The 22,567-nt window shown below is 41.5% G+C and overlaps 1 protein-coding gene across 2 annotated transcripts in view; it reads left to right on the top strand.

Annotated features, from left to right (window-relative positions):
- scube1 (signal peptide, CUB domain, EGF-like 1) overlaps positions 1 to 22,567 on the top strand; it is a 151,236-nt gene that overhangs the window by 105,104 nt on the left and 23,565 nt on the right. For both annotated transcript variants that reach the window (XM_038738664.1, XM_038738665.1), the window contains 4 exons: positions 13,166 to 13,288; positions 20,518 to 20,634; positions 21,874 to 21,996; positions 22,161 to 22,280. In XM_038738664.1, the coding sequence (XP_038594592.1) occupies positions 13,166 to 13,288; positions 20,518 to 20,634; positions 21,874 to 21,996; positions 22,161 to 22,280 (483 nt within the window). The remainder of the gene's footprint in view (positions 1 to 13,165; positions 13,289 to 20,517; positions 20,635 to 21,873; positions 21,997 to 22,160; positions 22,281 to 22,567) is intronic.

Here is a 22,567-nt window from a genome sequence, read left to right as displayed (position 1 = left end):
GTGTGTGTGTCGGTGTACTGTGCTGTACAGTACAAAGTGTGTATGGGCACCTGAGACACGTCCCCACTGGCCTGCATTCCTCCTCTACCCAAAAACACCTGAAAACACACGCACACACACTCAAATCAAACTAAGGACACAATCACATCCATTTACCAGGAACCTCATAGGCTTCTTATAAAGGAACATCAGAACGTTTCTGCATATAAACACATACACAGAGACGATTGTGAGGTTTCCATGCATCATGTACGTCATCATTTATTCGCTGTGTCTGTTTCTGTTACACTTAGTTGCGCCTTGCTTTAATCAATACACACACAATAACACACTTCAGCATTTTTTAGTGATTTTAAATAGTTTTTTCTGATTTCCAGTGTTTCCACTTCCACAGTTTTATGTGCAAATTGAAAATGAGCATACGCACTTATTCACATACACTGCTGCAACAGCAGTGCAAGCTTTTAAATACAGTACAGTAACACATTTTCATCCCTAATTTGATCCATACACTCATATGGCAATTTTACACTTCACTTTCTGTAGCATTTCTGAAATCTGAACAGAATGCTGTCTGATTAACATAAAGACTGCAGCCGCACAAGGTTAAATACACAGAGAGAGCACATCTTGTTCCGACTTAGGAAGATCACTGTAAATTTAAATAAATGTATGAACGTATCACTCTATTATCATTTCTTGTGAACAAAGAAAGAAAAGATTATAAAAAGAAAGGAAAAAGAGTCAGTGGGTCACAGTTACAGTTGTTAAGGAGCTTCTTCTCCTGACAGATCAGTCTATAAAAAATGTTTTTCTTGCTGTGCGGGGCACTAAAAACAACAACAACAAATCCTTGTACAGCCACAATAATCATCAGAGCAGCATTCACTCTGCATGATGCACTTGTAAATATATATTTACATTCAGCATGCAAGTTGATTAAGTAAGGGTCCCAACTTAATGTGCTGTCGTTCTATGTTTGGGTTGTTGGACGTGAAAATAGGCAGCAGGATTCTCTACCTAATAAATGATTAAATCGAAGAGAACATGTATCGTCTCTAGTGAGAACTGTTCTATTGTTGTGGAACACTGAGAGTTTCCCTTGGCCCACATGCACCTGTGGAGTGTTTGTTATTAAAAAGAATCGAGTGCTGGGGTTGCTTAATACCTGAATAAATACACGCTACCTCCCGACCTGATGTCTGTCCTCTCCACTGGCAACAGCCTACAAAGAAACCAACGCTCTCCAACAAAACTAGATCCCACGTACCCCGTCCATAATTATTTGGAGAGGTTCAGGTTTCTGCAAATGTATTCCATTTAATTGCTTTTTACGGCAAATATTTGGTAAAACTATATTTGGTAAAACTCTCCACTGTGTGCAGCTCATAATCTGAAGATATTCTGGAGGCATTTTATTCCTGGTCAGTTTGTTTCAGACCGTGTCTCTGTCAGGAGCGAGGTAGACAGACAAGCCTCTTCTATAACAGCCTGACCCAGTGCTTGACCTCAGCATGCTGGTGAGTTAGGGTTCATTCACTACACCCTCATTGGTGGCAGTTGGTTTAGGCTGCAGCACTGATCAGTCAGGTCAGTCGGGGTGGTGTTTCTCAGGCAGCTGAGCCCCACAGCAGCATCGTATGTCTTCTGGAGTCAGGTTTCTCATTCCAAACCCTGGACAGCCCCGAGGCTCACAGAGGAGCAGGCAGACTTGTTTCCTTTGGCCCAGGTGGATCTTAGCAAGCCTTCTAATTTGGCCCTAAGCCTGAGCACAGTGCAAGCACAGTGTAAAGAGTTTGATATCTACCCTGGAAGTTCACCATTCAGTTTCTAGTAAATTCAATCAAAACTCTGCTGTGTAGGCCTGTTATTTGGATTACCGAAATATTGTTAAAAAGTGCCAGAATATTTTTTTCCTAACCAACGCAGACAGGCTCTCGGGAACTTTCCAATCAAATACACACTGTCACATCAACAACAAACTTTCAGCATGATGAATCTGAAGCTCTAAGATTTTCATGGTCAGACATACAAGTCCTGACCCACAGCTGACGGAAATCACTCTGCACCTGCTTCCTCTGCTGCTAAACGCTGTCAGAAGAACTATAATCCCGTCAAGGCAAAATCCATTGTGTCAGCATTTATCACTGCATTGAAATGCAAACTTTTCAACTTCATAGTGTGACTTAGGACTACACATGTACAGTGGATCGATGAGGAGGCCGTAACCTTCCTCACATTAACACCTGAAACTAGAAGAAATATTTACATCATGTTTTCTGACTCAAAACTGTTTATCTTGATGCACCTACTCCTAGTAGTAGATGGAATTCACTGGAATTCTGTTAATTAGCACTACATTTGGAAGGAAACTTGAATGCGGTCAGAAGCCACTTGTGGTTGAGAAACTGCTGTGTTTTCATTGTGTTTCACATTAAATAAAACAATGGCAGCATTAAAGATAGCTTTAAAAAGGCCAGGTCAGATCGCCAGTCTGTCAGAAAGATATTTATCTGGTGGAGACACACAGCTCTTGGGAAAGGATGGAATTATTGATGGAAGACGAGCCGAGCGAGATATTGATCGTCTAGAGTAAATGTCAGAGATGGATCCCTGGAGACAACCAGTGTGTGTTTGAACACGCATGTGTGCAGAAACACACGGTGGCATGTGCACGCCCCGTGTAGTGAAAGTGACAAATGACTCCTCTCTCACAAGGGCAGACAGAGATGGAAAGAGCTGGGGGTTTGTGGAGGAAGCATTGGAGTGAGAGACATAACATCACCACTGTGTGTGTGTGTGTGTGTGTGTGTGTACGCATGTTATGTGACTGTTGGAAATAAGCTGAGACAATGCTCAGTGCAATTCAACCTTTTTGCTTCTCAGGGGTGTCCAGATGTTTGTGTCTGATGACATCAAATCTGTTTTTATATCTCTCCAACCCTGTGACTTAACATAATGACCTATTTGCTTACACCATCCTCACACAAATAAACTAATACTCACAATACACATATGTTAACATTTTAATGCTCACAGCATGATAAACCCTTCTGATATAACTTCTGAACTTTATTCTGACACCTTTTTTTTTTTTTCACCACAACTGCTAAAGATCAAAACAAAATTTGGACCTCACCTTTTATCTAACTGTTTGGTTTTCTTTCCAAAGAGTGTTACAGCCTCATAGAGCATCAGCATCAGTGTGGCTGCAAACTGATATTTTTCTTAACTCCTGCTGCACTTCCTTCCAGATGAATCGTATCGGATGTTGTAAGACTATTCTGCAACCACCACAGTATTTGTTTGAAAGACATGTGAGTTGTGGTAAGATGAATGGATTCCTCTGATAATGTCAAAAAGAATTTGCAGTAGATCTGAATAGATGGAGGTTAAACACCAGAAGGACAACACTGACTTTCTGACAATTACCACACATCAGGCTGCCCTCCATTCTCCCTTCACCCACTCTCCAGACTTGCCTCTATCTGTCCTCTCTCTCTTTTCTCCAAACTTTATCATTTCAAGATGTTTCGAGGCTTAATGTATTTATTTAAGCTCCATTAAAGTTAATTATATACCCCATTATAACGCTCAGCCATCCCCAGAGTGGCCATTAAGTGTGGGCCATTGCGGTGGTTCTGCCAGTGTTTGTGGCTGCAAGAATGATTATGAAGCTGTGTCTGTCTGTGTTGGGCAGACCCAGGGAGGTATCCACTGTTTCTACATAGGCATTAGAGCGGTGACGGCGTGGGCAGAGTGGGAATACTGCGGAAAAGTGTGTATGTTTCTCTGTTTGTGTAAATATCTTACTTGCCAAAATGCCTAATTGGAGAATCCAGACTTCCCTACTGCTGAATGTTTTCTTCTTGCGCTTTTTTTGCCATATGTTTAATAACTGATTCATTCAAAACTCACCAGATGCAGGAAAAGAAATTTTCTAGTGTTTAAAATGTCTTCACTTTTGTAGCCTCGGTGTTGGCAAGTGTACAGTGAGTATAACCTGAAATGAGAACGACATCTTTCCGGTTGCCTTCAAGCTATTGTCAGCATGTTTAAGAAAAGAACAGGGAAATTGCTGTGACTGATTTGAGTTCTTTGGGGCAGCCAGCACTGCAGGCTGAACATGAGACAACAGAACATCGGAGGTGAAAACACAGAATAAATTAAAAACAGAAGAGAGTAAGAAAGGAAGAAAAACAAAGAGGAATCAAAAGTCAAGACAGGTAAATAACAGTGGAGAGCAGAGAGAAAATGAAAGGAGTTATCAATCCCAATGCTTCTCTCCTGATATGATGGACAAACACTTTCAATTCAGTTTTATTCGTATAGTGCCAATTGCACTTTGCAGATAGAGCAGGTCTAGTATACTTAATAATATTATTTACAGAGACTGCAGTTCCCACACAGCAGCCCAACACAGAGGTGTGATATAATAGTTTTGGTAATAATATAAATTTCAATGAAAATGAATAATAATAATAGTGAAAATGAATAATAATGATAGCAATAGTAACGGTAACAATAATAGGACTAATAATAATAATTGTATAATTGTTGCAGCAGATGTTGAGCAGGAACGCGGGGGCAGCAGGAAGCCTGCAAACAAAGGTACGCAGCCAGACTAGAAACAGCTGCAGAAAGAGACAGAAGGAGAGAGGACAGGGACGAGAAAGCACAAAACAACTGGAGAAGTGGAGTTAGTAACATGCATTAATGGGATAAGAATGCATACAGATGGAGAGGGAAAGGAGGAGAGAGGTGTTCAGTGCATCATAGGAAATCCCCCGGCAGTCTAGGCCTATAGCAGCATAACTAAGGGATGGTTCAGGACTACCTGAGCCAGCCCTAACTATAAGCTTTATCAAAGAGGAAAGTCTTAAGCCTACTCTTAAATGTGGAGATGGTGTCTGCCTCCTGAACCCAAACTGGAACCTGGTTCCACAGGAGAGGAGCTTGATAGCTGAACGCTCTGGCTCCTAGTCTACTTTTGGAGACTCCAGGAACCACAAGTAACCCTGCATTCTGGGAGCGCAGTGCTCTGGTGGGGTAGTAAGGTACTATGAGCTCTTTAAGATAAGATGGTGACCATTAAGAGCTTTGTAGGTAAGAAGAAGGATTTTAAATTCTATTCTGGATTTTACTGGAAGCCAATGCAGAGATCTCTTTTCCTGGTTCTTGTCGGTACAGGATAGACAGGATGTTCCTGATTTTTGCAATATTACGTAGGTGAAAAAAGGCGGTCATTGAAGTTTTTTTATGTGGGAGTTAAAGGACATATCCTGGTCAGAGATAACTCTTGAGGTTCCTCATGGTGGTGCTAGAGGGTACTACCTTCCACAGTAACAATATTTTTAGAGAATGTGTCTGGAAGGTGTTTGGCGTGAAGTACAACATTCAGTTTTGGCTGTGTTTTTCAAAAAATTGCAGGTCATCTAAGATTTACATCTTGAAGGCATGCTTAGCTAGTTTAGCTAACTGATTTGTTTTTGAGTGTTTCCTGATAATATTGCCTAAAGGAAGCATATAAGGTGAACAGGATTGGTCCAAGCACAGAACCTGATGGAAGTCTGTGACTAACTTTGGCGTATATGGAGGATTCATTGTTAACATGTAGAAACCAGAGATGCTCACAAGTCTTTGAGCTAGAGTCCAAGTCAAGTCTCAAGTCCCTCGTGGTTATAATGAATGTTTTTTCACCTGCTGCGTTCAATCCAGGCTGCTTTTAAAACCGCATAGCTATAAAGAATTCTGTAACTGTGACCTGTTTTTCACATACAGAGCACAACCATGTAATGTGCAATGCAATTAATGACAGCTCAAACTACTGTAAGTCAACACCCCCCCAGACTCTCAAACTCAGTGTAACGTTATAACTAAATAAAACTGTAACGTTGCATGATCAACAATAAACCTGTAACCTGTTTGCAGTTTGCAGCCACCGTTAATAATTAACGTGATGACAGTCAGCGGGACATTAATCGACCACCACAAGTTTGGCAAGCAAACAAACGCTCATTCATCTTTTCATAACGAACGACAGACAGAGTTAACCAGGTTAGCAAGAAGAAAGCTAATGTTAATGACCAATGCTGAACTAAACATGTTGACTAACCTCGGGTTATTAACCTATTATGCGTTCAGTGCTTCTTTGGTTTGGGCTTGTTGTATGAAGTTTTAAAGCCAAAGTTTATGAAGAATGGCTCAGCAGCTGCCGTCCGAGTCAAGTCTTTTGAGGACGAATCTCAAGTCAAGTCTGAAGTCACTGTGTGTGTGATTTAAGTCATACTCGAGTCCGAGTCTCAAACTCGAGTCCCCATCTCTGGTACAAACTAAAATCAATCTGATAAATAGGACTTAAACCAGCTTAGAGTGGTTCCTTTATTGCCAATTAAATGTTCCAGTCTCTTTAACAGAATGTGATGGTCAATGGTGTTGAATACAGCACTAAGATGTAACACGACAAGTACAGAGACAAGTCCTTTGTCTGATGTAATTAGTAATTAATAATTAGTATTGCAATTAGTATTTGTAATTTTCAACAGTGCTGTGCTATGATGCACTCAAAATCCTGACTGAAAATCCTCAAATAACTTGTCTTGTAGAAAGTCCCATAGTTGATTGGTGACTGTTTTCTCAGTGATCTTAGAAATATATATATAGTTATATGTCTATGGTTGTCTAAAACCCCTGGATCAAAAGCGGGCTTACATTTAAGTTGACTTGAACGGCCTTACCCATCCCACTCTCCTTAAGAAATCCCGGAGCAGATTGTGTTCCCGCTGCCCATGGGGAAATCTGTTTAAGCTGAGCCAGACGGAGGGACAATCCCTTTTTAAAAGGCACAGCGGGACACACAGTTTACTACATTTTCATCCCGGCGCTCAGCCAGCTCGTTGTGGATTCCTGTCTCGGCTCTATATTTAGATGAAGACTTCATTCAGCAGAAGCTCCCTGAGGATAGAGTGAGAGGATCCGGCCAGGGAGGCCTGAGTCTACCCTGATGGAAAAACACAGTGGCTGAGTTACTGGCTGTTTTATAAGGACTCCTGTCACGCTACACTGAGGGCTGTTTGAGAGTGTGTGGTGATTGGACTTTAGTGCTCTCACCACCTTGACCCTGTTAATAGCTGAGTCTGACTTGATCAAGCTACATAAACCAAATGGTGCCCAGTCACTTGCTCACCAAGCAAAATGTTTTCAAGTCCAAGTTTGTGTCCACTGCACATGCTCATTAGTGTTTCTCCGTGCTTGGTCCTTTTATTTTACAAATAGAAAACCTCCAAGATTTAAAAAATCATAATGTAAAGAGTCATAATTTACCGTGTTTGTAGTTAAAACCTTACTGTCAACAGTTTTATAGATGTGTCTTTTATAATCGAGACCTTTTCATAGCTTTTAAAAAACTAAAAACACACGAGCCAAAGTGTAATGAATGGATATAGCATGTTCGGCCTGCTACATTAGTAAATGATTGTTACTTTAATATCCAAGGAGTACATCATTAACTGTATTACAACAGATTACATTGTGGGGTTATAGGTTACATTTTAAAAAGCCTTATCCACTGTGTAGCATTTTTCTAATGTGTAGAGACGACCTTGATGAAGTCTGGAGTAACATTAACGACTTATCCCTGCCCTTTAGGAAGTTTAAACTCCAGCTCCCCCCAGCTGTTACCCAAGCTAGCATTTGCCAGCCAAATACATCACTCTGTACTCATTCTTAAAACTTTTTTCTTTTCCTTTGTTTTTTACTAGCCAGCTAGCTACATTGGATCCAGTCTGTCAGCAACACCTATCATTTCAGCTGGCAAAATCGAGGGTTGCAAGCTTAACTTAAGGAGATTGTTGTTGTTTATCTCTGTATGGAGCTAAGCACCTATTTTAAAAAAATTACCATGAATTTTGGTAAATCTGCCACTGTTATTGTTTGTACAATGCATTTAGTGTCATTTGCAATCAGAAAAGCAGCAGTAACTAAAGTCTTTGGGTTAGTGAACCGTCTGCTCTGTGGGCCTTGCAGTTCACCACTGAGCAATTGATGTTGACAGCCAAAAATGAGAAGCAGAAGCCATCATCAGCAAAAAAGTATTTCTTATTGAAGCATTAAAATTGAAAAACATGAAAAACTTCTCCCTTCTTTCAACCACTACTTGCTCTTTTTTCTTCTGTCCCCCCCCTCCTTCTCATCCTCTATCACCTCTCTCCTCCTCCTCTGTTTCGCTGTGGTGTCTTGCTCAACTTATTCCTCGGCTTGATGGTTTAGGTGTTAATCCCTCACAGTTTTCATCACACAGAGCACCAATCAAAAAGGGTTTAGCCTGTGTAATCTACCAGACTATTGTCCCCTCTCCCTCTTCCTTTGCTCCTGCTCCACCTCATCCTACCACTTCTTAATCTTTCCGGCCTGATCTCTCCAACTTGCTCGTTACCTCATCTAGAAAGAAGGTTTTTACAGCAAATGGGAAAAACTTTCATGATTTAGACAGGTGCACTTGCTATAAATGATAAGAGAAGCAAAATGCATTTAAATGAAAAAGCCACTGATCATTAAATAAAGGTTGGGTTCATATGGGGCCACCATAGGCTGGATGAGGCAAGGCAATCAGGTTGGAAGGTTGGGATTGCGAAACAAGATCTGCCAGCGGGTTTGCAATTGGCACTGAACATGCTGCCTTGGGGGCGACTGCATTCGCCTTATTATTATCTTAGAATCTTTGCCTCTGGATCGCTGCACCACACCTAGGGTAAAGCTCGTGTATCCAGGTTTCATTCAGCAGGGATTCAGCAGACATTTCTCCCAGGAGCTCAGGCCTGTTTGTCTCTTTGAGTATGGGACTGACATAAATGTTGTAACCAGCATCTTAACACTGTCTCATATGACATTTGATAATGAGTGCTGCCAGTTTTAGAGTTGTCCTTCATGTTCACTTAGTTTGTAGATTGAAATGCAAGTTAAAGGTGCAAAACATTGAGAACTTTACATTTATCAGTGGGACATACAGTTGATTTTCAGGTCTTTCTCTTCTTTAATCCTTCTAAATTCAGTAACTTGATGACTTGCCAAAGCACAATAATCAAACACAAATCTGTAATGTTCACAGGCAATCAATTTTCAAATGAAGGAAGCATTTAGGTTAAAGTTGGGGAAGATTGTGGTTTTGGTTAAACGTAATAAACTACTTGTATCTTATGTTGTAGTATAAAAGTAACTGAATTAAAAGAACTAAATTAAAAGCTGCACACAGCAGTTTGATTCTTTCAGGAACATCTTCTGACGTTGGTCAAAAGTTGATAAATATCTATCTTTTCCAGTGAAGTTCTGGATTCAAAGACAGAGGGAGTTCAGATATTAAGCGGAGACAGTCACCCCTTTTATTGGCCACCACCCACCCCCCAAAAGGAATGGGCATTAACAAACTTATTTCTCAAAGATGGTAGCTGTCTCTCCTCTCGCTCTCTCCCAGCAGCTAGACTCCATTAGTTCCAGGTAAGTAGTGCATCATGGGATGAGACAGTGGGATCCCTATGAAAAACCCAGAAGTAACACTCCAAGGACTGATCCATGCTGCCAGCTGGAGCCCTGTTGAGCCCTGTTGCAAGCACAACACTAAATGTTCCATTCAAGGACACCAGGGGCGGACTGGGACAAAAATTCTGCCCTGGCACTGTAGCAACACCAGCCCAAATTACCCCGCCCACACATCCCCACCCACGAACACACGCATTCACTACTTACATGTGTGTACAGGGAGAAATAATATAAGCAGGACCCTGTGTAACAGATATTTAAACATTTAATGTATGTGCCTGACAAACAATGTGTAGGCTACTTCTTTTAAAGAGCATATGTTTACAACAAATTTAGACATACAGTAAGTATGTATACAGTAAATAGTAGTAACTACTGTAGAGTTAATTACAAACCCAGAGTTTGTAATTCTAGAGTTTGTGTAAGTGTTTTCTTCCTACCTCTACCAGTCTCCTCCCTGTCTCTGCTAGCATCCTTCCTCCCTGCACTGGCCCTAGAAGACCAGGGGTCTGTGACTGTACTGATTCTGTACTGAGCAACATCCTAGTTAATGAACACAGTACAGGATGTAAACATTGCAGCAAAATGTTTTCTCACTAACTGCTCTCAACATACATGGAATATACATGAATACAAATAAGTAGTGACAACAGCACAAAAATAGAATATATACTGCTACTATAAATAGTAGCAGCAGTAATAGTTGTGTGTGTTTGTTTGTAATGATTTTTACATTTTTACAATCCTTTATGATTCACAGTTATTTGTGAATTAAATGCGTGTGTGTGTGGTGTAAAGGTGTGTGATTGTGATCTGAGGTTCCTCCTATCCTATGTATTGATTCATAGTTAAGCTGAGCTGTCTGGTCCAGCAACATTCTTGTTTTGAGAAGATGTAGAGAACAGAAGCATATGAGTGTCTATGTTCCACTTACAGTATATCCTGTACATTTTATTTTTTTTTTACATTACATTTAGCTGACGCTTTCATCCAAAGCGACTTACAATTGCTGATGCCAGTTGCATGTTCTGGAGCAACTAGGAACCCCTCTCAGGGACACATTGGTAGATGGGTCACAGTGGGGAATTGAACCCTGGTCTCTCACACCAAAGGCACGCGTCTTATCCATTGCGCCATTACCACCCCACGGTCCTGTAGCCTTTGAATGCATGTATTCAGTGTTATAATTTAACATGTGACTAGCTACTTGGTACAGTACTTAGTTCAGTACAATAGTAGATGGCTATTAGGTTTTTGATGTGGTAGACTTTATTGCAGGTTGCCTACAGCCGTCTGTTTACCCTCAAACTCACCTTATCTGCTGATATTTACAGTGGGTACGGAAAGTATTCAGACCCCTTTAAATTTTGTTTCATTGCAGCCATTTTCCAAAAATCAAAAAAGTTCATTTTATTTCTCAGTAATGTACACTCAGCACCCCATCTTGACAGAAAAAAACAGAAATGTAGAAATTTTTGCAAATTTATTAAAGAAAAACTGAAATATCACATGGTCATAAGTATTCAGACCCTTTGCTCAGTATTTAGTAGAACCACTTTGATCTAATACAGCCATGAGTCGTTTTGGGAAAGATGCAACAAGTTTTTCACATCTGGATTTGGGTATCCTCTGCCATTCCTCCTTGCAGATCCTCTCCAGTTCTGTCAGGTTGGATGGTAAACGTTGGTGGACAGCCATTTTCAGGTCTCTCCAGAGATGCTCAATTGGGTTTAAGTCAGGGCTCTGGCTGGGCCATTCAAGAACAGCCACGGAGTTGTTGTGAAGCCACTCCTTCGTTATTTTAGCGGTGTGCTTAGGGTCATTGTCTTGTTGGAAGGTAAACCTTCGGCCCAGTCTGAGGTCCAGAGCACTCTGGAAAAGGTTTTCGTCCAGGATATCCCTGTACTTGGCCGCATTCATCTTTCCCTCGATTGCAACCAGTCGTCCTGTCCCTGCAGCTGAAAAACACCCCCACAGCATGATGCTGCCACCACCATGCTTCACTGTTGAGACTGTATTGGACAGGTGATGAGCAGTGCCTGGTTTTCTCCACACATACCGCTTAGAATTAAGGCCAAAAAGTTCTATCTTGGTCTCATCAGACCAGAGGATCTTATTTATCACCATCTTGGAGTCCTTCAGGTGTTTTTTAGCAAACTCCATGCGGGCTTTCATGTGTCTTGCACTGAGGAGAGGCTTCCGTCGGGCCACTCTGCCATAAAGCCCCGACTGGTGGATTGCTGCAGTGATGGTCGACTTACTACAACTTTCTCCCATCTCCCGACTGCATCTCTGGAGCTCAGCCACAGTGACCTTTGGGTTCTTCTTTACCTCTCTCACCAAGGCTCTTCTCCCCCGATAGCTCAGTTTGGCCGGACGGCCAGCTCTAGGAAGGGTTCTGGTCGTCCCAAACGTCTTCCATTTGAGGATTATGGAGGCCACTGTGCTCTTAGGAACCTTAAGTGCAGCAGAAATCTTTTTGTAACCTTGGCCAGATCTGTGCCTTGCCACAATTCTGTCTCTGAGCTCTTCAGGCAGTTCCTTTGACCTCATGATTCTCATTTGCTCTGACATGCACTGTGAGCTGTAAGGTCTTATATAGACAGGTGTGTGGCTTTCCTAATCAAGTCCAATCAGTATAATCAAACACAGCTGGACTCAAATGAAGGTGTAGAACCATCTCAAGGATGATCAGAAGAAATAGACAGCACCTGAGTTAAATATGAGTGTCACGGTTTTTTTCTGTCAAGATGGGGTGCTGAGTGTACATTACTGAGAAATAAAATGAACTTTTTTGATTTTTGGAAAATGGCTGCAATGAAACAAAGAGTGAAAAATTTAAAGGGGTCTGAATACTTTCCGTACCCACTGTATGTCATGCGATTCAGTAAAGGCTAGCTAACACTTGTAACCAATTATCACTAAGCAATGACATTTTAAAATAGGCTACTCTCCAAAAAATACTAGAGCTTACTGGCAGAAGTAATCTGAAAATGACTAGAGGTAAGTTACCTGTAGTTTCTAAGTTTTCTTCTTACCTCTACGGCACTACTGTCCTCTGCTGCAGCTTCAGCAGCTGAATTTAAACCTTTCAAGTTCGCTTGATTGTACACATTTAGCAGCGCTGGACTTAAAAGACTTTTTTTGCTTTCTCTAACTTTTTCACCTTTCCTTTTTACTCCACTATCTAGTGATCGTTTACTTTTATGACAATAGTTTGCTTTAAAATATGTTTCTGCACTGCCGTCTCACATATCTGACACTCTGAGTACACACCTTTTCACCAGTGTTTTGAATGGATTTTAACCTTGAACCAAATGAGAAATTTTCTTTTCTGCTGCCTTTCTGATCAATCCCCTGATGCAGATTTACAGTAATAAAGGTGGAAAGGAGTGTTTTTTCATATACTGGTAGGAAGGTTGTTTTGCAGAATGGGGCAGTGGTACACTGTCCTTTTCATTTAGTCTGTCTTAACGGTTCTCATTTGAACATATACTGTGTGTGCTCTACTACATCTGTGTGAATCAGGTGGAATCAGCTTAGTTAATATACTAATCATACGCTGAGGTTTATAACATCGCCCTCTGACTGATGGCCTTATTCCCCCTTAATTTTGTTTTTCCTCACCCAGACATCGACGAATGCCAGGAGAACAACGGAGGCTGTGATCACTTCTGCCGGAACACAGTGGGCTCCTTCGAATGCAGCTGCCAGAAAGGCCACAAACTGCTCACTGATGAACGGACATGCCAAGGTCAGTGACTGACAGCTGTCAATCACATAGCTTTTCACTGTCTTAGTATCAAGTTCAGAGTGTCACCCAGCAGTCAGGCCTGACAATAAGATTTTGAATTGTGAGACAAAACTCAAAGACAGTAATTGTCTCATGACGGATATCAGTGGTGGCGCGTGATTATTTACCTGGGTGGGGCTTCTGCTAACACACAAGCAATGGTTGGTGCACTAAGCTGTGACTCCCATCATCTAGAGAACAAATCAAATCCCAGTCCGCAGTTTAACCTACCATCTTGCTGCTGAGTGCTCCTTTTGTGCTGATAGACACAGTTTGGGACTGTAAGTTAGGATGAGACAAGGAGGTGGAAACAGAAACTAACTGAAAACACTTTGTGATCAGGCAGAAATCTCACCACAAATCCCCACATGTTAACTTCAGCTCCTCTGATCACAGTCCCAAACAGAGCAAGGTTGGCTTCACTTTATATATTTTATATTGCAACTCTACCAGTTACTGCTCGGTCACAAACTGGCTGTGACTCAGAGTGCAAAAACAGAGGCGGCCTGCTGCACAGTCACACCTGACACCACAAGGCTCTCACTACAATCCTCCCCCTTTAATAAGCCTGAATGGAAACCTCTTCTAGAAAAATGGCTGACAGTCCGATATCTGACAAACTTCAGCATAGCTCCTGCAAATTATAGATATTTTCTATATATTGATGTTATCAGCTGCATCAGGCCCATTCAAACTGGCTCCTCTAGGTTTTCTTCAATACATTTTCAAACATAAACAAATATTTATAAAATTACTTGGCTGAATATGTGATGATTATTGAGATGTGCATCCATATTGCCCAGTCTGCCCAGCTAATCAACATCCCATCTTGCATTAGTCCAGAGTTGTAACTAAACCTTGACTGAGATACAGATAATCTTGTTATAAAATGATGTATGAGGAGTGCCCTCACATCCGTGTCTGAACTGGTCCCACAGATGTTTCTTGCTGGAATGCCCACATTTTATTTTTTGCACACTCATATGTACGCATTTCAACGCTGGACGGGGTTATCTTTTCCAAACACTGTGGCCCGTCTGCGTTTATCAAACATAATTGATAGTTGTATTTCACTCTAACATTGTTCAGTCACAGTCTGGCAAGCAACCAAGACACAGACAGACCAAGAGACACGCTGCTCAGCTCGGTTAGCAGGACAGACAGACAGATTAGAGAGATTCACTGCAGCTGCACATTAACCTTTAGCATTGCTGTGCAACATCTGTGGAAATCTGACTTTGAGGAAAGAACATTACCTGACCGCTGTTCCCACAGTTTTTCTCGTGCCCAGAAGGATACTCCCTCTTCATCCTCTCATCAAAGTTGTATGCTACACATTAACACTCGCTTTCACCTTTGACACAAGGGATGTGGGGCCCTCCAGCTCTGCGCTAAAGTTACTGGATCACTGCGTCTGCTGGTGTCGCATCAGCTGGACGAAGTAGATTCACGACGAGTCGGCTTTATCCGTTTTACATTCGTTTTTCAATGCTGCTCCACTCAGGTGTGCTGCATGCTAATGTAGCTAGATGTAACTGGGTCTCTTGCAGAATGTAACGGAGCAAAAAGTTGTTATTTAGCTCAGAAATGTAGCGAAGTGAAACTCAAAAGTTGTAACACAAAAAAATGCAGTACAGTATTTGTACTTTGTTACTTTCCACCACTGGTTCTGATAATGGATAGATGTGTCCTATGAGGCTACTGTACTGCTGCCCGATGTAAACAAGAAGAAGCTGAAATTGGTAACACAAATATTAGACCTGATCTAATACTGTATTTGTTAAAGTAGAATAGAGTGGCTAAAAGTCTCTGCTTCTCTAACGACAAGCAGGGCAGCATGGCTAGGGCAAGGCCCATCAGGAAAGAAAATTCATAGTGGACTCAACAAGTTAATTTCAGACTGTTTAACTTAATTTGAAGTAATGTTAAAATGCTTATAGAGTAAGAAATTTGGCTCGCTGACTGAATTAGGCTTTGTGGCTGGTGGAGAACTCCATGTGTGGCCTCTATTGGCCAGCAGCCATCAATGGACACTAGGATCTAAAAGGGTACCATCGATGTCCGAATGGATCAGGGCAGGGAAATGAATATGTGAATTGGAAGTTGGAGCCCTAGAGCAAGTTTGTGTCTTTGCTGAACTCAGATGAGAATATTACTATCAATTTGATCTCTTGTCCAGTCCAGGGATACAGCAGGTCCTGCAGATCATAGTCTAGGGAAAATACACACTTTCCATCAGGTCCAGTTCTTGCAGTCCTTTAGCTATGCTAGGCTAATGTCCCATTGGACCTACTGGACTCACAGAGAAGTCCAACTACACTTATATGAACATTTGAATATGTGTAAATGCATTGCTGATCAATGAGAGAAGTTCCGTTTCCCTGAGAATATGATCTACAGTTTGTTGCACCAGTGTAGCTGCCTCCTCAGCTAGCTTTGTAGTGTACATGTAGAAGCCTTCTTGTGATCAGTGGTTATGTTTGTACGACCAAAGGCAGATTCTTGCTTACAAGTTGCAGCAAGTGCAACGCAAGAGCAGACAAACACAAAATGATTTTTATTAATAACAAAACCCAGAGGTGCTTCTGTCCCCGGTCCAAAACCACCAAACAGTGTGTACACGTGTATGTATATGTGTTGGATTGACTGTGCACCACTGGTGGTGCATTGGGAGTCTTAATAATGTGGTGTTGAGTGTTGCTAGCCACATCACACCTTTGCCACCATACCATGCCAGCCAATAGTTGGCAGGTTTGTCCCATCCACTGACATCTGGACTGTTCAGGTTCAACATGACCTTAAAGCTAAATGTAACGTTTAATGTGTCAGCTCTTTCTGTGCCAGTGAGCTTTTCCAGAGAAAATAGCTCCTGGTGATACACTACATGCCGCTGTTAGAGCATTTGCCAGAACTTGCTACCAAACCAAAGCAGAAAGATGGATTGTTTGCCATAGTTGCATAAGAAGCACAAATGATTCCTTCTTTTCTAAATGTTTACAAAAGGCACAGAGCTAGAGAGAATGTTGTCAGCAGTTAGATAAATTTCAGCAATCAATGTCAAGACACCTCATCGTGACCAAAGGCGTGTTTTGCAGACAAACACATCAGCCAAACCAGAAACCAACATTTATTTTATATGTTCCTTTTAACATTAAGAGCTGCAAACAACTCCGGTGTGCCCAGCTCAGTGTATGGAAACTCTGCTTGTGGGCTAGCTACAAACAGGCAAGCTATTCCTAAGTCCTCACATGGGCAGATGCTTGGAGTATTTACCGAGCCAACATTCATGCCTTAACAACTTCCTCCACATGACAAACTCCATTATAACATGTTGTATTTTTAGCCGCAGTAAAGCCTGGTGGAACAGACTGAAATAAAGCAGGTGAGCCTGAAATGCTGGCCTCCATTCCTGCTAGGTTAATAATGTTTGGTGCTGGACAAGTATACATAAACACATGCGTGGGCAGATGTGCATATCATACACACATACTCACACAGACATTGATGTAATGGTGATCGTGAGCCATCCCACCCTCAGCCCAGTAAAGTTTTCCAGATCGGTTTATTAGAATGAACTGTTGTCCTAGTTTAGTGTGAAACTCGTGATTCTGTTTACCATAATGTCCCCTGTGATTAATGGGATGGCCTCTTTAGTTCTTGGTGAGCAGCCTGTGTTTGACCATAAATGAGCCATCAAGAGTGCAATGTCTATAAACCTCTCAGCCTGTGGACCTTTGACCTTTGGACGAAACCTCTGTGCTGTCATTGGACTGATGTAAACCATGACTGACCCAGTTCAGAATTCCCTTAATGTGTGTGGAAACCAGCAACATCTGCATTGCAGTTAGCAGTTAGCAGTTGCACCATCGACTAGACACCTGGCTTTTGAAAGATTTCTGAATTTGTGCAGCAACCCTCAAATGTTTTGATCAACATGCAAAACATGTCAAATGTGATGCCGTTTTGATACTTTAAGACTTGGGTTGTTTTTTCCGATCATTATATCCCTAATACCTTTTTGGGGCTAACAAACGCCCTAAAGACAAATGAATCACATCAGCTTTTTACGATTCCATTGTTGGTTCCATTTTGTCTTTTAAAGTCTAGAAGCTATTGCTGGCTATAGAAAATAGTCAATAGTTGGTTCTTCTGCGTTCACACAGGTCATAAGACCTGACACCACCACATCCACCACATATATGTCAAGACAATCTTCAGACTACAAACTACAAGTTATTTAGTTATTTCTGTTTTTCACAAATAATCTAATTTGTATATGCTGGTATAAAACCTTTATTAGGTTATTATTATTAAACCTTAAAAACAACCTTTAATCCTACTAAGTAATATATTTGTATTTAATAAGATGTAATTTAGAATGACCCGCTTGTTACAGATTAATAAGCTTGTGTCATAGAAAACCGGACTCTGTGTTAGTGTAACAACCAGATGAGTCTCCAACTTCGTGTTTTGGGTGAAGAAATATTGTATTAGCACAACTTCTGTTATGATACCATATTGATATATACACATAATAAAACACCAATTCCACACATTTTGTTCACTCACTATACTACCGTAACAGTAGACAGTATAAGATAGAATAGAATGTAGAATAAAGTTTCTGATTTTGTTCCATGTAGGCGGTGCAGACAGAACACCAGAGTCAGAGCATTTAAGGATAACACTGTATATTAGCATATAGTACATTTTCTAGAAATTAACATTATAAACAGCCAGATGGCAATGTCTGTTTTTGGCCAAAACAGTAAATTAAATAAAACCTGACAAATCAAAGGCACATCACATAGATACATAAATCCTTTAAATAAGGGCTGGGCAATAAATCAATAACGATAATTATAGCAATATAATTTTCCTCAATAATAATAAAACAAATGTTCAATATATGTCAATAAATGTTTGATTTAATTCATTTGAATCATGGACGAATTAACACTTTAGTTTTCTATTAAAATATTTATTTTGTTGAGGAAAAGGGACTGAAAAAAGATTTACTAATCATATTTAAAGAGATGGTATTATGCTCATTTTCAGGTTCAAAGTGTTATTTAGGGTTTGTACCAGAACAGGTTTACATGGTATAATTTTGCTGCAGCTCCTCTTTTTACCCTGTGTGTTGTACGCTCAGCTCTTGAGCTACAGAGTGATGCATCTTACTTGTACAAAATCTTTGTTGGGAGTTGCACATGCACAGTTCCCAGGTAAGGACTACTAGCCAATCAGAAGCAGAGAAGGGCGGGTCGTAAGAAACAAGGTAGTGTGATCCAAATCAAAGCCGCTTCAGACTGCGACCTTAACAGATGGTATAAGTTACTCAAGTCCACAACCACACAACATCATTGTTCCACGTCTTACCATCAGGACTGAACGTTGAACTGTTGCCGGTGTTCTGACCATCTCTGCTGCCTTGCCGAAAAATGCTACCATAGCGCAAATCGATAGACTGGACTCTACTCGGCCCTGCTCCGTTTTCAATTGCAGACAGTACCCAGAGATAGTACGTAGCTTGTCGTCATAGCGACGCCACACACAACTGCTGCGACGTAATGTTCACTGCGACACACACCAGCGATCCACACAGCTTTCTCTACATTCCTCAGAATGTAAAGACAGATAAGCGGTATGAAAACCTTCCAGCTGTGTTTTCCTCTGCCGTTGTTGCTGCAGCGGTCTGTGTGACGGCGGGAGCAGAGGGCTCTGTGAGCGGGCGGCTGGTCGGCCTCACACGCTCCTCCCGCCGGTCACAGCAGGCTTCCCCCGCAGCCACTCGCGGAGCTCCTCAACTCCGAAAATATTCAAGCACATTTTTGTCTAAAACTGTCAATATTGGAAATCTACACAGCTGATTTCTCACCTCAAAACTTCTCAGAAGTGGATTTAGTGATGAAATTTCATACGAAAACTGTAAAATACAAAACTTTCTGTTGCTGGCCTCTGTCTGGTGCACGCAATGATGATGCAGTGAATAGTGAATATTCTCTCTGACCAATCAGCAGTCTGTCGTGTTTTCACGTTACATTTTAGTATCCCTCAGCTTGCTTGGAACCTCGAGGTGAGGTGATATGAAAAAAACTACCTGGAAGCAGGTACAGGTACAACATTTCTACAATGGAAAACCAAACAGAGTCGAGCTAAAGGGCCTCCACTCAGACTAGCTTGGTTTGAGGGCGTGTCTGACCCCGCGAGCCGCTTGGCGAGCTTTATGACGCGTTTTCATTGTGAAGTCACAAGTAAAGGAAGTGAAGGGCTGGACTACAAACGAGCTGTTTTCAAGCAGTTCAGAGCAGAGTTTTCTGTGGGAGATGGGAACTCCCTTAGGGCTGGACTTTTGGACTTTTTCACTTTTCAAACCTGTTACATGCACAAAAAAGATATATAACTCAATAAAGGAGAGGAGAAAAGCCAAAAAGCATCATACCACCTCTTTAAAAGATTTTATCATAAGAGTTTTGAATCCACTGTTTGGCATTAAGTGTTTGTTCTGACCATAAAGAAAAGTTCAAACCCACAATGAACCATCTGGTTTCTTCAACTTTCACTCAGTAGCAAAAATCAGCCTTTAAACCTGAAAGAAATAATGATTTGACATATATCGTGATAATTATTGATATTGAATGATATGAAATGTTTTTATTGCGATAACATTTTTGGCCATATTGTCCAGCCCTACTTGAAATCCAGTATTGCCATGAAGCAGTCCTGATCACATGGATAGCTAACACAGTATCACAACATCTCTGACAGATGACTAATTTAGGTACTACATTTAGTCCTAGTATTGGTCAAGCATACAAAATGCTGGATCTTACATTTCCCATAATTCAACCAGTAACAGCTTTTTGTCAGGCCTTTCATGTCTGTCAGACTCTATGGCCCCGGTCTGTAACACAGGCTTTCTGTTTGACACCTGCAGTCATCATCTGAGTGAGCGTCCCTTAACATTTAAAGTACAGGGTGCAAGAAGAATTGAATTGGATTGTGTTGATGTAAACGGGAAGACCAGTGAGTGAATGAACAAAAACAAGCAAATGTAGCCTAATTTACTCAGTCACTGATGATGATGTATCTCGCAGTCACCTTTGTCTCCATTTCCTGTTTCCAACTCTTTCCCTTGCATAAAGGTAAAGTTTTTCTCACCAGTTATGTATCTCTTTGGTCTCCCTCAGACATTGATGAGTGCTCCTTTGAGAGAACCTGCGACCACACCTGCATCAACTACCCTGGCAGCTTTGAGTGCTTGTGCAACAATGGATACATCCTGTACGGCCTCACTCACTGTGGAGGTGAGAATCTGCCCCAACCATGGGAGAAATCCAAGAAGCAGTGGCTGTTTGACGCAGCTGAAGTGTGTGTGTAACAGAGATAGATAAATGTGTGTTTGCGTGTGTGCATCTGAAAAGGTACATGCTTTTCAGAGTGTGAAGGTGCGGGATCACTGAGCGTGTGCAGACGGCTGCTGCTGAAAGCATTCTCACACCTCACTTCCCCAGAATCATTTCTCTGTGTATAATGTGTGTTTGTCTGCCTGCATCATTGTGTGTATGCAATGTGAGTCTGTGTAAGTGTGTGTTCCCAGTGTGTGTCTGCTTGCCTGTGTGTATTATGCATTTCTCGTTGTTCGACTGACTGACGTCGCTGATGGAAAGTGGAGTTACCATGACCACAGCTGCAGGAGCAGGGTGTATCTGTATCAGCGCACACTGTATATACACTCAGTTGCTAGTTTATTAGGTCCACCTGGCTAAAACTAATGCAGCTCTGCAATAAACCCTATCTTCATCTTTATTAAGGTTCAAATGTTAAGGTTTTATTAAAAAACAGAGAGCTTTCTGTACCAAAAATTACACCCTCACATCTCTAAAACAGAAAATGAACAATATCACCTTCATGAAGGGAAACGTATTAGTTTAGCCAGGTGGACCTAATAATCTGGTTAGGAAATTAAATTAATAATGGAAAAACAAAATATATGGGCAGAAAACCCCAGGATCATGTTCCAAACGAAAGAAAACCTTTGCAGCAGACTACATTGAGGACTGAAGGTGAGACTCACAGGTCTGTTAGAAAAAGGCTGGGACACTTCAAACCACCCGATGTTACCTGTGTGAGCAGAAGGTTCACATGAAACCAGAAAGTCCAAACCAACAGAACTTTAACCATTGCATTATTAGACTGGGAAGCCATTTTTATAATGTGCTGATTCAGAAAACCTTTCACTTGTAGCTTTGAGTCCATGCTCCAAACACTAAACAGCTTCAGAAGCTATTTTGTCAATGTACCAATACTGTAAAGGTATGTGGAGACTGCCAAACCCTTTTTGATTGCTCATGTTGTTTGCAGTGGTTATGCCTTCACAGTCTGTCATCTGTACAATCACATGTGCCAAATATCCAGATCTCTTGTCTACCCCAATCTGTCTGTCTTTCTGCTTCTCCGTTGTCCGTTTAAAGGTAAAAACTGTTGGAGAAAAAAACTGACATTCACGTGCGCTGACAGTAACTTTCTCTGTGGTTGTGTTTCAGACATTGATGAGTGCAGCATCAGCAATGGGAGCTGTGAGTATAGCTGCGTGAACACCCAGGGAAGCTACGAGTGTGTGTGTCCAGCTGGACAGAAGCTCCACTGGAACAAGAAAGACTGCATTGGTAAGCACCAACCCTGCGTGTGCTTGTGTGTGTGATTTTGTTTGAATTTCTCCACATGTGGCGTGGTGGATTCCTCACCTGAACGCAGGTGTATGTGTGTGTGTGTGTGTGTGTGTGTGTGTCCAGGTGGTTGTCATGGTGATGTGACTCTGTGTGTTCCTCAGAGGCGGTGAAGTGTCTGCCCAATGGGAAGCCAGCACCCAGAGCCCAGCTGACCTGCACCAAGAGCGGAGGGGCAGAGGTCTGCTCGCTGTCCTGCCCCTCCCACGCCCTCTTCCTAGCAGGTACACACACACACACACACACACACACACAGTTTATGGCCAGGCAGCTAATCAAGCAATTGATTAGTGCAAAAAAAGCAATGGAGATCGTACTGTGACGTGTATTGTGCTTTCCTGTTTTTCTTATGTTGACTTGTTGACAATGTTGACACAGATTTACAGAATGAATCATGAGCTGTTATTGATGAAGCTAATCCTTTATGCTGATAATTGAATAAGTATTTAAGTAATTTATTGGAATGATTTAATTTAAGGAAAAACACCAAACATTTGCCAGTGGCAACTTC

Source organism: Micropterus salmoides, unplaced genomic scaffold, assembly GCF_014851395.1.
Source record: "Micropterus salmoides isolate LMB-PRFRI ecotype aquatic unplaced genomic scaffold, ASM1485139v1 Ms_hic_scaffold_23, whole genome shotgun sequence".
Taxonomy (NCBI): Eukaryota; Metazoa; Chordata; class Actinopteri; order Centrarchiformes; family Centrarchidae; genus Micropterus; species Micropterus salmoides.
Note: the sequence above shows the minus strand (reverse complement) of the source record. Positions and strands in the feature narration are given on the sequence as shown.